Below are 17,081 nucleotides of genomic sequence, written 5' to 3' on the forward strand. Positions count from 1 at the left end.
CCTGTCTGGAGGTGTCACCTATGGGCCCATGCAAAAGCTGGGCATGAACTCCTCCACTCCCACCAGACTCATGCAAAGCCTCTGCCTCCTCTCCTTTTCCCCACCATCACCAGTGGCTTCCCAGCTGCCCACAAACCTCTCCCGACAGGTCGAGAGCCAAGGCTATATATACTTTGAGGCCTGGGTCCGGCAGAGTCACCTGGACCAGGGGAGCCGCCTTCTCCCGCATCCAGTTGCAGGGAGGAGCCGTCTCCCTCTGTCCATCCTTACAACACGGCCACTTGCTCCCTGGGGGTTGTGGTGCTTCCCTCCCGACCAAGGCACCCCTGCCCCAGACACGCACTGTGCGAGGCACAGCTGGAGCTTTACAACCTCTGGTTCTGGTTCAGAATCGGCCTTTCTCCTTTCCCACTCCACTGCCAGATCCTGGAGGGCAGGCACTCAGCTGCAGTGGTCTGGAGCTCTGCATGGGTGGGGGACAAGGCGTGGGAGTGGTCCTGATGAAACCCCAGGTTGATAGGAGAAACTGGGTACCCACTTCTTCCCAGCCCCAGTGGCCATGGGGCACATTTTTAATGCTTTTTTTCCCCCAGGTCCCAGGAGTTGTTCTGTGATGAACCTTATTTAATGCTTTCACCTGGGCTTCCCTGGTGGAGCTCAGTAGTAAAGAATCCACCTGCCAAGGCAGGAGACACAAGTTTGATCCCCGGTCCAGGAAGATCGCACGTGCCGGGGAGCAACCAAGCCCACGTGACACAACTACTGAGCCTGTGCTCTCGAGCCCGGCAGCCCTTACTACTGAGCCCACGCGCCTGGAGCCTGGGCTCCGTAACAGAAGCCCCACAATGAGAAGCCCCTGCACCACAGCTAGAGAGCAGCCTCCGTCTACCAAACCTCGAGAAAAGCCTGCACAGTGGTGAACACCCAGCACAGCCAAAAATAAACAGATAAAATTATTTAAAGAAAAAAAGTGCTTAGGGCCATTTACAAGCCTACAGGGCTCTCCTTCCCTAAGAGTCCCTTCCTGCCCATCCTGGTCCCTCAAGGCTGATGACTGTGCCAGGTCACAACACAACCATGGTTTCTGCCTCCCTCTCAGACTATGGTTTGCTTCCTTTTTTGGTAGTGTCTTCTGAGAGTGTGGTATTTGTTTAAAAAAAAAAAAAACTTGGCTGTTTTTTTATTCCCAAATGAAAATGTATATCTCTTTTCCTTCTCTCCCATTTTAGTGTTTGGTTAATCATGGATGTGCAAGGAGGAATTTTTAATATGAAGAAATTAAAAATATGGAAGCTCATGCACCTGTCTGGCCAAAAGGGAAGGTCAGCATTGAGTGGCCCTGAGAGGAATAGGTCTACCCAGAAGAGGGTAGAAAGGTGCCACCTTATTCCTCCACTCAGAATGCCACCGGTGGTCCTGGGAGAGAAGGCCTGGGAGGATGCAGCAAAATCTGAGATGGATATGTATCAGCTGAAGAGCCAAAGGTGATAACTGCCTGGACCATGAGTCAAGTTCAAACGTGGCCTCAGCTGCATGCTTATTTGTAATGTTTGGGGTCCCTCAAACATTCACATAAACTGGAGTCATTCACATCCATTAACTGTCCCTGTGAGCTCTTCATACCTCACCTTCCTCTTCAAGGTGAATGGGATCACTCATAAGCTCTCATTCTTTTCTTCCACAGGAATGTTCTGAAACCAAGACCTTATTCGAATCGAACCATATTCAAGTTCCTTCAGAACATCCCAGAGGCATCAGAAAGTAGCTCAGTGATATTTCTAATCAGGAGACTCTTCTGATCAGAAGCTCAACAATACTTCCAAAAGAAATGTGCTTTAAACCTGTGGCTGGATCATTCCTGAGGTCCCTTCTGGGCATCTCTGGTCCCCCCAAGCGCTAGACCCCAATCCTCCCCAACAACACACTCTCAGCTGTGCTCCCAGCAAGTCTTACCTGGTCCAACTCCCACTTTGATGATATCTGCTCCAGAAAGAATAAGCTCTTCCACCATCTCTCCCGTCACCACGTTCCCTGCCTGGGATAGAAAGAATATAGCTTATGATCATGAACTACTCCGGGAGGAACTTGGTGAGTGATGGAGGAGCCCCACTCCTACACACAAGGAGGAGCCGGTTCTGAAGCCATCAGGCAGCCAAGGGGACAAAAGTAAAAAACGGAGAAGACAAGGGCCCAATCCCTGAATCAACTTTCAGCCAATTGGTGGCTTGGGGTTTTCTCCAGGTTTCCTTTCTTCTCAATTAACTATGATGGTGTGATCATTCACCAAGAGCCAGACGTCCTAGAGTGTGACATCAACTGGGCGTCAACTTAGGAAGCATCACCACCAACCAAGCGAGGGGAGGTGATGGAATTCCAGCTGAGCTATTTTAAATCCTAAAAGATGATGCTGCTAAAGTGCTGCACTCAGTATGCCAGCAAATTTGGAAACAACCCTAAATAACAACAATTAACAAGAACACAGAATTGGACACCCCAGGCTACTGCTGGGTGAGCAGAAAGCATGAGGAATTTACAGAACTACATGACTTCAGAATTCCAAGAGACCTTGGTCTTTCTAGGTCAGGCAAGACAAACTCTTACAGAGAACCCAAACATATAAAATAAGCAATGAAACACTCTCTCAGCTGATTAAAATGTTAATTGTGGTTCACAGTTTGTAAAACCCCTGAAGAACTTCTATGGAACCAATAGAACCCAGAATTAGGGAACTACTGGTCACCTCACAGTTGGGAAAATACCTGGATATCCCATCCTAAAGGAAATCAGTCCTGAGTATTCATTGGAAGGACTGATGCTGAAGCTGGAACTCCAAAACTTTGGCTACCTGATACCAAGAACTGACTCATTTGAAAAGACCCTGATGCTGGGAAAGATTGAAGGCGGGAGAAGGGGACAACAGAAGATGAGATGCTTGGATGGCATCACCGACTTGATGGACATGAGTTTGAGCAAGCTCCAGGAGTTGGTGATGGGCAGGGAGGCCTGGCATGCTGCAGTCCATGGGGTTGCAACAAGTCGGACATGACTGACGACTGGGTTGAACTAAACCCATCATAGGGTCAGCGGTTCCCACTGAGATATGAAAAGGCAGATGAACCCTAGGCACCTTGGGGACTGGTACATACTTCATTTCAGAACAACATGAAACTGTGGTCCTAAGAATAAACCCATAAGCCAGGAAGTGGTAGAAACTAAAAACCAGAAGGATGCATCTGGTTTGAAAACAGTGCATGTTCTTTCACTGCAGGAGCCTGGGAACATAAAAATAGCCCTTTTTATTACAACTCACTGGCCTGTGGATTCTTCAGTTGGTACATAGAATACTTGGCAGGATGCCTGTCTGAATTTTCACAACTGTGCAAAGTCTTATTTTGGGTAGTGCATCCCTAACTCATACAACTTGTTTTTTGGCATTGAAGCCCCAAAAGTGTCTTTTCACTGAATTAATTCCAAGGGGAATTTTTCTTTCTCCACCTAGACAATGTGACTTTTAACTTTGTATAAAAGGATCTTCAAAAGGGGTGATGAGGATGGCTCAAAGTTACTTTAATCCCAACAGCATTTGACAATGGAAAATGTTAGCCCAGAGAAAGGATAGGAACATATGAGAATACAGTACATGATAAAGACGGCGTTTCACGTCACAGAGGAAAGGAACAATATTTCGATAGACAGAAATATTGAAATTTGGGGGGAAAGGGATCTTTTGGAAACAGATATGGATTATCACTCATACCTTGCACCAAAATAAGCTTCAGAAAAATTAAAAGTTGTCTCCTCCCAGATTTAGAGGAAAATTTTGAATACTTGTAATACACATACAAGTGAAAAAACATAAAGACAGATCTGTCTACATGAAAGTTAAAAACCTGCATAAACACACACTCATGCATATAATCAACAAAACTAATAAACAGCCTGGTGGAGAAAAAGATTCACAATTATGAAGAAGACTAACATTATGAGAGCTTTTCCAAATCTACAAGAAAAATGCAAGTACTGCATAGAATAACTTCTGAAGGACATGAACTAATGAGAGAAATAAAAGTGGGCAATAAACACAGGGAAAATGTTTAACCTTCACCAGCAATCAAATTTCAATGAAGATATCAGCAAGGTACCACTTTTCACTTAACAAATTGTCAGTGATTATAAAAACTAAATGCTGAAAACAGACACTCATTCTCTGCCAGTGGGATGCCTACTCCAGTACAAGTTTTCCTAGAAAACAATCTGCCCATATACAGAAATGAAAAGTATGTATATCCTTTGATCCATAACTTCCAGGATTTTCTCTCAAGGCAATAATTATGGATGAGGTCAAAGATTTAACTACAAACATGTATTATTGTTAACAGTGCAAAACTGCAAATATATTCCCCCAAATGGGAATGGTTTGACAATCTCCGGCCAACCCATGTGATGTTTATAAGATTGGTTTGATGCCATGGGAAAATGCTTAAATGCTTTCAGTATAATGTTAGGAGAAACAGAAGGAAACAGTAAGATCTCAGTTTTGTTAAACAAGTATATGTATAGATGGAAATATACACCAAAAGGCTGATAAAACATGTCCTGGTAAGGGAATATTCTGACTTTTATCAGTAATTCCTTACAATTTCTTGGATTTGACAGTAGAAACTGCATTACTTTTACAATTGAAAGTTATAGTTTCTGTTTTCTTAGGGTTTTTATTTTCTCCTAAGTATACAACTCTGAACCTGGAAAAGAACTTAGTAGGAACCCAAGAAGGGCTTCCCTGGTGGCTCAGCGGTAAAGAATCTGCCTGCAGTGCAGGAGCTGCAGAAGACACAGGTTTGGTCCCTGGGTTGGGAAGATTGCCCTGGGAGAGGGCATGGCAACCGACTGCAGTACTCTTCCCTGGAGAATCCCATGGACAGAGGAGCATGGCAGATACAGTGCATAGGGTCGCAAAGAGTCAGACACAACTGAAGTGACTTAGCACACACACAGGAACCCAAGAAACAGCACGCCAAGCCCTCATTCTTCCTCCCTGGTTGACTTGCTAAAAATTCAAAATAGATTTTACAAGTGAAAATTAATTAGAAGTTAAAAATGAAACACCTAAAGAAGCTACTCGAAGCTCCCTACAAGGTTTCACTTTCACTGTGGATTTTTCTCTTTATTCTGGTACTGCCTACAGACCAGTTTAAAAGGGTTCACTTTATACCAAATAAGTCAATTCAAATCACCTCAGATGGACATAGCAAGTATAACCATGTGAGGTGAAGATAAGGTTAAAAGTGTGGAGGGAGCTGATGCCATTAAGAGTCCAGGGGCTCCCCAGGTGTCCCCATCCCCTCCGAGCTGCCTTCAGGGCTCCTGAACCAGAAGCGGGCACCACAAAGAGGACTGAGCATGGAAAAATCCAGACTGATGACAAAAAGCCTCCAGCCCGAGGACCACACAACAAGGATGCCGATGACTAGGCGAGGACGGTGAGTGTCCCCTTGCAGGAACAAACACCAATCCAAGTTTGAAACCAAGATGGGCAAGCACAAAAGCTGAAAGAAGTCAAGTTCAGAAATGTGAGAGGCCCCGAGAGTGTGGTTAGGCTCTGGGGGAAGCCCAGCCCACAGCGCAGGCAGCAGCGGGCTCGGGGTGGGATGCGCTGGGGTGGGGGTGTAGTTGGCCGGGGGTGATTAGTGAGCAGTCGGCTTATCTTGGCCAGAAACAGCTCCTGTGGGGAGTGGATACCACAGGCTCAGAAGTTGGCAGCACGTCCGGCCTGGTCATGACGGGGGCAGCCAGGACAAATAGAAGCTGCAGACCCTAGCTGGGTCCCAGAGCAGACAGGCGGAGATTTCTGTGAGGCCCCCCTCTCCCCAGGGAGGCCAAGCACTGTCTGGGCACCACCTCCTGCTCCTCCGAGTCCAGGGCAGGTGGGAGGGCCCAGAGAACACGTAAAAGGAACTACACGAACATTTCACGTACTTCTGTACCATTTAAGAAAGGCCTCTAGGGGCTTCCCTGGTGGCTCAGTGGTTAAGAATCCCCTGCCAACGCAGGAGACACGGCTTCCATCCCTGGTCCAAGAAGATCCCACAGGCTGAGAACTGACTAAGCCTCTGTGCCACAAGTACTGAAGCCTGAGCACCCTAGAGCTCAGCTCTGCAACAAGAGAAGCCACCACAATGAGATGTCAGCCAGCCACAGCTAGAGAAAGGCCCGCACAGCAACCAAGACCCAGCACAGCCAAAAATTAAATAAATTTTTTTTTAAATGAAAACTTTTAAAAATAAATTGAAAAGTCCTCTGGGCAAAAACCAATCCCAATTCTTCCAGTTCTCCTTTGGACCCAAACATCTATGGCAAGATAACTTCAGAAAGCTGGGGCTGACTGAAGGCCCTCCCATTCACTGGGTAATTTTAAGAAAATCATATCCACTCCAAGTCTCCATTTATCCTGCTATAAAGCGGGGCTGATCAGACCCACCTGTCCTTGTCACTGGAAGGTTTACAAAGGAACTTCACCAATATCCATCTCCAGAACTTTTTCATCATCCCAAACTGAAATTTTGTACCCATTAAACAGTAAGTTTTCTATCCACTTTTTACTGGCTCTTCGGAAGTCTTTTGCCAAGAAAAATCCTTTCTGTAGAATGAGAAAATGTGGAAAACTCAGCAGTGGCCACAGGACTGGAAAAGGTCAGTTTTCATTCCAATCCCAAAGAAGGGCAATGCCAAGGAATATTCAAACTACTGCACAATTGCACTCATCTCACATGCTAGCAAGGTAACGCTTAAAATCCTTCAAGTTAGGTTTCAGCAGTATGTGAACTGAGAACTTACAGATGTACGAGCTGGATTTAGAAAAGGCAGAGGAACCAGAGATCAAATTGCCAACATCCGCTGGATTACAGAAAAAGCAAGAGAATTCGAGAAAAATAACTACTTCTGCTTCATCGACTATACTAAAGCCTTTGTGTGGATCACAACAAACTGTGGAAAATTCTTAAAAGATCTGGGAATACCAGACCAACTTACCTGTCTCCTGTGAAACCTGCATGCAGGTCAAGAAGCAACAGTTAGAACCAGACATAGAACAACAGACTGGTTCCAAATTGGGGAAGTCAAGTCAAGGGGAGGTACACTGAGGCTATATATTGTCACCCTGCTTTATTTAACTCACATGCAGAGTACATCATGAGAAATGCCAGGCTGGATGAAGCACAAGCTGGAATCAAGATTGTTGGGAGAAATATCAATAACCTCAATAACCTCAGATATGCAGTGGAGAAGGAAATGGCAACCCACTCCAGTATTCTTGCCTGGAGAATCCCATGGACAGAGCAGCCTGATAGGCTACAGTCCACAGGGTTGCAAAGAGTCAGACACGACTGAATGACTTCACTTCACTTCAGATGAGATGGTTGGATGCAGATGACACCACACTAATGGTAGAAAGTGAAGAGGAACTAAAGAGCCTCTTGATGAAAGTGAAAGAGGAGAGTGAAAAAGCTGGCTTAAAGCTCAACATGCAGAAAACTAAGATCATGGCATCCGGTCCCATCACTTCATGGCAGATAGATGGGGAAACAATGGAAACAGTGACAGACTTTATTTTCTTGGGCTCCAAAATGACTGCAGTCTTGCAATTAAAAGACGCTCGCTCCTGGGAAGAAAAGCTATGGCAAACCTAGACAGCATATTAAAAATCAGAGACATCATTTTGCCTACAAAGGTCCGTCTAGTCAAAGCTATGGTTTTTCCAGTAGTCATGTATGGATGTGAGAGTTGGATCGTAAAGAAGACTGAGTGCAGAAGAAATGATGCTTTTGAACGGTGGTGCTGGAGAAGACTCTTGAGAGTCCCTTGGACTGCAAGATCAGACAAGTCAATTATAAAGGAAATCAACCCTGAATATTCAATGGGAGGACTGATGTTGATGCTGAAGCTTCAATACTTTGGCCACCTGATGCAAACAGCTGACTCATTGGACAAGACCCTGATGCTGGGAAAGGCTGAGGGCAGGAGGAGAAGGCAATGACAGAGGATGAGATGGTTGGATGGCATCATCAACTCGATGAACATGAGTTTGAGCAAACTCCGAGAGACAGCAAAGAACAGGGAAGCCTGGCGTGCTGCAGTCCATGGGGTCGCAAAGAGTCGGATTAGGACTGAGCAACTGAACAACAAGCCAACAGCAGCAGACTGAATCTGGCCTGAGGGCCAACTCCTAACAGAAAGTGCTAGAACATTAATACCAGAGACTTCCCCCATGCACCCGAGGATATCCCTCTATTTACCGGGGCATTCCAGGGAGTAGGAGGTGCCACCAAGGCAATAACCACCTTTCACATGAAAAACACAAGCAACCAAATTTACTGCGTGACTCTCAAAGGCACACATCAGCCGAATCTTGGGGGCCCTTCCTAGCTTCTGCCACAGTTTCAGTTGACACTGGTTCCAAAGAGAGGATGAACCAGAAAATCTAGGCTAACTTGGCCTGAGAGGGTGTCTGCGCTTCAGGGAGGTAAATTAGGGTGCCCACGGCTGCCACCTTCAAGAAGACTGAAGAGCATCACCCGCCCCCACCCTCTCGCCTCCCCAGGAAGAGGCATAGAGCAGGTAGGGCCTCCGTGTGACTCAGAACCTTATCTGACCATGAAATGCTGGAGAAAGGATCCAGACAGGTGCCTGAGCCACTGGCCACACACGGAAAGGCCAAGGACGTGCCCACAGCTTCCCAGGGTTTGCCAACAGTGGCTGACTTGACATTCCCCAGGGGAGCAGAGCTAGTCTCCTCTGAACAGATTAGGTGTCACAAGCCTGTGTCCTCAGGGCCAGATCAGAAAGAGCCACCAGCACAAAAGCATTTCCCGGACCCAACCTGGGTTTCGCAGGCGGCTCTCGTGGTAAAGAATCTGCCTGCCAATGCAGGAGACACAGGACACTGTGGGTTTAATCCCTAGGCTGGGAAGAGCCCCTGGAGGAGGAAATGGCAACCTACTCCAGTATTCTTGCCTGGAAAATTGAACGGACAGAGGAGCCTGGTGGGCTACAGTCCATAGGGTTGGACATGACTACACACACACAAGAGACCCCACACAGGAACCTCTCGGTCACAAGGAGCCTGAGCTGGTAGGGGGTCTGGCTGCAGCAGGGTGCAATGGGGGGGAGCCTGGAAAGGGGGATTCCAGACCCTGGGGACACACTCTTTAGCTCAGTCCCACCTCTCACTGGCTGCGTGAACATCAAAACGTTTCTTGAGCCCTCTAAGCTGAAGCCTCCCAACTAAAGTAGGTGCTCTTAGCCTTACTCGAGCACCAGTTATCATAAAAGACGAGTGCCTGGTCCTTGCTAGCACCTCTTTCCACAGTCCCTGGAATCCACCCAAGAACACACCATTCCCATTCCTCTCGGAAAGCCACCAGGCAGAGGCCCAGAGGACTTGTCACACTCTAACACCCAGCACCTTCACAAGACCCTTTTCTGCCAGTGATGCTCTCTAAACATCCCTGCTTCCTCCCTCCTGACCTGCAGCGGTGCTTTCCTTAGGTGAAAGGTAAGAAGCAAAGGGTCCACGTGAACCCCAGCTGTGCTGGGCAATGGGAGCAGCAAGCCTGGAACTGGGGCTCTGCCAAGACGCTTCTGAGCTGCCCTTCCATTCACTGTAGAGTAACCATCAGGACAGCACTCAGCATCCCCTGAGTTACCTACCTTTCAGTTCCCCATCAGTGGACAAGAGCATCCTCACAATGCCTCCAAACACCACGAGAAAAATTATCTTCCTAAAGACCAAGGGTGTTAAGAATACTGGAGGTTTCCACGTGAACCTGAGGAGTCAATGTAGGTAAAGCAGCTGGGGGAGAAAGGCTAGAGCCTCCTGCTCACCCCTGGGGAGACCAATGCCAACACTGGGAATACGGCCCCTGCTCAGTCGGCAGGCACTGCAGAGGAATGCTGAAAAGCATCACCCTGCACCCCCCACCCACCCCGCTTCCCCGGGGAAGAGGCACAGAGCAGGCGGGGCCTCTGTGTGGCTCAGCACCCCTGGGTGCCCAGGGGGCGTGGGAACTCAGTGTCACTTTCCCCCTCCACGCCTCACCCCTACCCCAGCAGCCCCTGGGCACTGCACTAGGCCTGGCACCCTTTCCCTGCCCTGCCAGCCCGCCTCCTTCCTGTACCGCCCATCTCCCCTGCTCCTCTCCCTGGAGCTGGAAGCCAGGCTCCACAACAGGCAGCCCGCTCAGCCCTAGGTACAGCCAGCTGTGAGCTAAAACTCACGGGCAACTGTAGGCAGGGTGCACTGGAAGCTCTGGGGCGCTGGGGCATTTCTGCTCTCACTATCCTTATTTCAAAAAGTGGCTCATGTTGTCTCCTTCTTCTTAAAACCAATATACACCCCCTCATCCCACCCCCATTTCTTTTCTCCATCAGCCTTCCACCTCTGGTTCAGTTCCCAGCACACATGCCCAGTCACTCAGTGGTACTTGCCCACTTGCCACTGGGTGACTACTGCACCCTTCCCATCAGCCCATCTGACCCCCATGATGATGCTCCAACCATTTTTATCTTGACCAGCTTTTCACAGGGGAGAAGCATGAGCTTCAGAAGGTAGGTGATGTCCCCAACGTGGTTCAGCCGAATCATGATGCTCATGTGGCCACACTGACATCCGGGACCCTCAGCGATGTTAATGCTGGTACAACCAGCATCGAAGCAGAGCAAGAGGTCAAGAGCAAGCGAGGCGCCTGGGAGACGGGATTAAGATTCACCCCAGGAACGGTATATGACCCCACAGCTTCCATGAAACAATGTGGGCCATCGCAATGGACTACAGAGGCAAAGACCCAGAAGATATGCAGTAGAATCTCCATTTATATGAGGCTCAAAAATAGGCAAATTCAGTGGTGTCCTTTAGGAACGCATTGGTAGATGGCAAAACCAGGGACACTCGAGGAAGGAAAAGAGCACCAGGAAGGGTGGGGCTTTTGTCCGAGGTGGGAGGAGGGGCTGCAGAGTACAGGTATGCTGAAGGGCCCCTGCTTTTATGACCGTTTATTAAACACCCGTGTTTTATGCACTTGTTTGTATGTATGTCATATTTCACAACAGAATACGTCAACTATCCAAAACAAAAAAGTAGAGCCACTATGTTGCTTCATTCAAAAAGTGTAATTTCTGGTCCCTAACTACTGGAGGTGAACTGGAATGATCTGGAAAGATCTAGATCCCACTACCTCAGATCAGAGGAAACATCAACAGCAACCCAGAAGTACTCACCAGAAGGAATCAATGAAGGCCTCCTCCTGCTCAAATATTTGTCCTGCTCTTCCTACCATCCCAGTCATCACTGCACAGAGTTTGTGTTTAACACCAAATGTTTGCAGGGCTCCCAGGTCCCAGCTGAGGGGAGGGGGCGTCTGCCCTCCCAGGAGGCCAGCTTTCTCATTCCTCCGTTGCCACAGGTGACTAGGGGCAGAGGAGCCAGCTGGGGCCTCAGGACTAGATATATACACCTTGCTGGGTGATGACAGGAGCCTGAGGAAGCTGCCCAGCTCAGGACTGAGAAATAGGAAACTGGTCACGTGTATGGCCCAGTGGAAGGAGGGAGCTTCATCAGTAAAGTTAGCAAGGATGGGGCATGTTTGCAGGTCTCTAGGGCAGAGCCTGGACTCTGAATTCTGACCGCCCTGACCTCAAACCCCAGCTCCACCATGCCACAGGGTGTGCCACACTCACAAGGGTGTGAGCTTGTGAAAATCCCCAAGTCAAAGGATCAGGAATAAGGATTTCTCATCTGCAATAAACTTGGGACAACAGTTCCTACTCTTCACAGAGATGATGTAAAGAAAAAGAACAGAAGGAAGCCTCCTGAAACATGGGAGTGAAAGTTTTAGTCACTCAGTCGTGTCTGACTCTTTGCAACCCCATGGACCGTGGTCTGCCAGGCTTCTCTGTCCATGGGATTCTCCAGGCAAGAAAACTGGAGTTCATTGCCATTCCCTTCTCAAGGGATCGAACTTCCGTCTCCTGCATCGCAGGTGAAATCACTACCTTCTGAAAGACATGAGAGGAACTCAACAAATGGTGTTTCTTCATCAGAACACAACAATGCTGGCAGCACTATGATGAGGGTGAAACGAATCTTGCTGTTTCCCACCCCCCCCTCCAGCTTCAAACATGGTACAGGTGGTTGACCTCGGGACAATACTTGATGCTTTCTTCTCACTTGATTGGAAAGCATAAAAATACTTATCTCAAAAATTTGGTGGGGGCGGGGTGGGGGGGTGGGCTGCTGCCCTGGTGGCTCAGTGGTAAACAATCCACCTGCCAATATGGGAGACACAGGTTCAATCCCTGGTCCAGGAAGATCCCACATGCTACGGAGCAACTAAGCCCAAGCGCCACAACTACTGAGCCTTTGCTCTGGAGCCTGGGGGCTGCAACTACTAAGCCCACGTTTCCTAGAGCCCGTGCTCCACAAGAAAAGAAGCCACCGCAGTGAGAAGCTCATGCAACGCAACTAGAGAGTAGCTCCCACTGGCAGCAACTACAGCAAAGTCTGAGCAGCAGCAAAGACCCAGCACACCCAGAACTAAATAAAAATATATTTTTAAAATGTTTTGGAAATCCTTCACAGGTGATTTAGCTTTGCCAACAGAAATACCTTCCTTAAAATAATGAAATGTGAAGATATATTAAAAATTTGTAAAAGGAAGACATAGAGAACAGACTTGTGCTTGTCAGGGTAGAAGAGGGGCTGGGGAAGGATGGTTTGGGAGTTTGGGATTAGCAGATGCAAACTATATGTACAGAGTGGATAAACAACAAGCTCCTACGGTATAGCGCAGGGAACTATACTCAACATCTCGTGATATACCATAACAAGAAAGACTATAAAAAACGTATATATGCACATATGTATAACTAAAGCACTTTGCTGTAGAGCAGAAATTAACACAACATTGTAAATCCACTATACAATAAAATAAATTTTAGAAAAGAACTGGGTTCAAAAAAACTTATAAAAGGAGAGTTAGGTAAGTTATCTAATGGTCAATCAATAATCACCATGTTAATTAAGACCAATAAAGATACATAATTACAATATAGATTTTCCAGAAACCCAAATTTAACCCTAAAGCTTCTAGTTCATTTTTCTATAAACCTGTGTCCCAACGATAACAGATATACATTCTCACCAGTAATGGTGTTAAAAATTAGTAAAAATAACCCCCTCAAAAGGTAGGAAAGTTCAAAGATAAAGATCCTAGATAAAACAATACACCAATTGATTTGCAAATAGCTGACTATTGTGAAATGTTCATATTGTGGATTTCAACTCTCACAGCAGACTTTTCTATTAGCAAGGAGAATGGTGCAGAGATGACAAATATGATAAAGAGAAAGCCAACTGTGTTGTTTTTATTTTTTTTTAATAGACTCTGTTAAGCAGTGACATACACCTTGGTTTAAAGGTCTCACGTGGTACGAAACACTTGATGATATTTAGCAAAGACAAGGAGCCAACACCCTATGGCATTGATCTGGATTTTACTTTTTATAGTGGAGCCACTTTTCAGATCTTCACAGCTGCTGCCTGTGCTTTTCCCACTGATTCTCAACTATTCTTCTAGAAAGAAGGCACCAAAATCTCCCAAGAGAACACAGCTCTCCCAACACACCATGTAACTCTTCTCTGCTTCCCCATCTAGAGGGTCATCCCATCACACTTACCATGATGGTATGTTCTGGAAATCTGGACCGGACCAGCTTCACGAACTCCACAAAATGTTCTGAGTACCCATTGGCCACATCCAGGCAAATAAACTTAACCTGCGGCACAGCTTCCAGGATGTTGCTCATCTTTTCCAGATCATTCTTCCCACTGCCCGAACTCACGGCTACATGCTGTATCAAATAAACCAAGAGGCGTAAGACAGGAACGGTAAGTGGCATTCAGAGGCCAGACCCTGCCTCCATCCACCCTCCAGTTCTGGGGACAGTATCGTGCCCATCTGAGGTTCACCCTGATCATACACACAGCGAACCGGCTCAAGAAACCTGCGGCAGCAGAGGCAAAGGAGATTCCCACGGTCAGTTATCGAAACTGACCGTTGTCTTTTCCAACACTAAACTGCATATAAACGCTAAACTGAGTCCTGTGCCTTGGCCACACAATCTCATCCATGGCTTTTGTTTAATTTCCTCAAGCTTTCCACGTGGCCATCAAACCAGTCGATCTTAAAGGAAATCAACCTTGAATACTCATTGGAAGGACTGATGCTGAAGCTTCAATACTTTGGCCACCTGATGTGAAGAGCCAGTCTTGGGAAAGACCCTGATGCTGGCAAAGACTGAAGGCAGAAGGAGAAGGGGATGGCAGAGGATGAGACAGTTGGATAGCATCATCGAGTCAATGGACATGAACCAGGGTAAACTCTGGGAGATGGTGAGGGGCAGGGAAGGCTGGCACGCTGTAGTCCATGAGGTTACAAAGAGTCGGACACGACTTGGCAACTGAACAACAACGCCACATGGAACGCAGAACCATGGAGTGACTGGTGCAATTTCTCCTCTTGGAGCAGAGGAGAGGCAAGGAGAATCAGGGTGGCCAGTCTGCTCGGGTTCCTCATGCCAAAGCTGTGGCTGTTACCCTGAGCATCCCACTGAGATGGGGGTGGGAGAAGAGAGAGGGAAAGATGTCTAAAACCTCCCTGATAAAACTCCTTCCTGTTCTCATTTTTACTCCCAGTACAACAATATCACAACATGCAAACTGTGCTCTCGCAGTGCAGGAGGTCCAAGTTCAATCCCTGGCCAGGGGAACTAGATCCCACACGATGCAACTGAGATCCAGTGCAGCCAAATAACTAAATATTTAAAAAGAGAAAGAGAGAAGAAAAATGACATACAAACGTTAACGTCTCCAACAAAAAAGACAAAATGTCCCAAAGCACAAGAATGAACGCAACTGAAAGGATCCTTCCTGTCTGTGCTGGGACGTGTTTCCATCTGACGCCGCCACCTCCTCCTCCGTGATACCCTCTCCCCCAACCTTCCTCAGCACCCGTGCCTCCAACCCACCCCTCTGCGGCTCTCAAAATCTGCTCTGTGGGTTTTAGCAGTTTATGCCTCGTTAAAACTAGCCCGTGGGACTGTGCCCAGAGTTAGCGTCTCACCTTCTATGACGTGCATATTTTTTATAAATTTAAAATTTGCAAATTCAATATTTTAACTCACACCTCTAAACTATAAGCTGCCGGTGAGCAGCACATCTTACTATCCTTTGTTACTCTCCCCAAGCCACAAATCACAAAGGTGTAGCTACACCCCGCAGACTAAGTATAAACCTACTGGTAATGTGATACATACCGACTCCCACCTTCACTCCCCAGGACGGTCGAACTGGTGCCCCAGGTCCACAGGTTCTTTCCCTCCCACTCAGCTCTGCTATCTTTTTAATCTTTCATTTCTGTTCAAGTTTGGCAGGTGGAACTGGAGACTGGTTACGTTTCTCTCAGTACCCTTTTTAATGAGCTTTAACTTCGGTGGCAGTGGGGTAGTAAGTGGAATGATCGCCCTTGGTAATGAAAGCCACGGTTCTGATTCACAGCGCACTGCTGGAAACTTACGCTCCCCAAACTTCCTCCAGAGGAGAGGGGGAGAAGGTGAAACAGAGATAATCCATTAGAATAAATTATGCCAAAAAGAAAAGACTCAAGTGTGAGCCAGAACTGTTTTACCTCTGAAACCACCTCCTCGCCAATCAAAACCCATACACAGCCATGGCACAGCAAAGAAAAATAGCCAGAAACTAGTCTAACTTCAAAATCAGCACAATATGAAGTCACTTTCCAATCCAGATGATCTGATCGTGGAGGAAATCATCTCCAGTGTAGAGATATCTCTTTGGCATGGATGTAGGACCACCAAGGGTGCCAGGATCAAGATGCAGGATCAAAGACTGGCATGTTCTATTGGGGCCTTTATTATTTTCAAACCTTTATTTTTTCTCAGTAACACCTTTATTGAGATCTAGTTACACACACTTCCTCTGTTTAAAGTGCACAATTTAGTGGGTTTTAGTATATTCAGAGTTGTGCAACCATCACCACGATCAATTCTAGAACATTTCATCAACTCCCAAGAGAAATCTCCACACCCTTTAGCCCTCACTCTCAACTAATCCACTTCCGTCTCTACAGGTTTCCCTTGTCTCAACATTTCATGTAAATAGAATCATATACAAGGCTTTTTGTGTCTGGCTTTTTCACTTAGCAAACTGTTTTTGAAACAAGAGTGAAGCGGGCAGGGCACGACCTTTAAAAGAATGACACAGACCAAGGACGCAACGTAAACGGTCACCGTTGTTGCTCAGTTACTAATTCGACTTAGCACGTCACAGTGATGGGGAGCAAAAAGGACGTGTGCTTATCTTCTGTGAGAACATCAAAATCACAACTAGCTGCTGAGCAACCATGGACAGGAGGATGTTGGAACCCATCAACATAAACTGATCAGAATCAAATGCGTTCAAGATGGAGGACGAGCAGACCTCCACTAGAAACTGAGCCTCAGTACATGCTCACCGTGACACATCGGCAAGCTAGACGACACACCCACAGGCACCATGACAGTTCCAAGGCCGCCCATCAAGGACCAAAGAGTTGGCAGTGGCCCAGTTCCTGGAAATCTCCACCCCCTCACCAAAAAAGTTGGGATAATCCTCCCACTCATTATCCTATGAAATTACCCAAGCCATAGAAGCTAGTGAAAGTGCAAAGTTGAAAGTGTTAAGTCACTCAGCTCAGTCGAGTCTGATTCTTTGCGACCCCATGGACTGTAGTCCGCCAGGCTCCTCTGTCCATGGAATTTCTCCAGGGAAGAATACGAGAGTGGGTTGCCATGCCCCTCTCCAGGGGATCTTCCTGACCCAGGGATCAAACTTGGGTCTCCCACACTGCAGGCAGATTCTTTACCAACTGAGACACCAGGGAAGTGCCCCATAAAAGCTAACCACACCACATTTCAAACTTCCCAGGTGATGCTAGTGCTAAAAGCAACTGCCTGCCAACGCAGCAGATGTT

The 17,081-nt window shown here is 47.1% G+C and overlaps 1 protein-coding gene across 2 annotated transcripts in view; it reads right to left on the reverse strand.

Annotated features, from left to right (window-relative positions):
* Positions 1-17,081, reverse strand: part of GMPR (guanosine monophosphate reductase) — a 59,523-nt gene that overhangs the window by 27,458 nt on the left and 14,984 nt on the right. For both annotated transcript variants that reach the window (XR_001023163.5, XM_004019123.6), the window contains exons 4-5: positions 13,729-13,902; positions 1,954-2,035 (exon numbers count right to left, since the gene is read on the reverse strand). Coding sequence is in view for 1 of the 2 variants with exons in the window: in XM_004019123.6 (XP_004019172.1) it covers positions 1,954-2,035; positions 13,729-13,902 (256 nt within the window). In the remaining variant the exon portion in view is untranslated. The remainder of the gene's footprint in view (positions 1-1,953; positions 2,036-13,728; positions 13,903-17,081) is intronic.

The sequence above is a fragment of the Ovis aries genome, chromosome 20, assembly GCF_016772045.2.
Source record: "Ovis aries strain OAR_USU_Benz2616 breed Rambouillet chromosome 20, ARS-UI_Ramb_v3.0, whole genome shotgun sequence".
Lineage (NCBI taxonomy): Eukaryota > Metazoa > Chordata > Mammalia > Artiodactyla > Bovidae > Ovis > Ovis aries.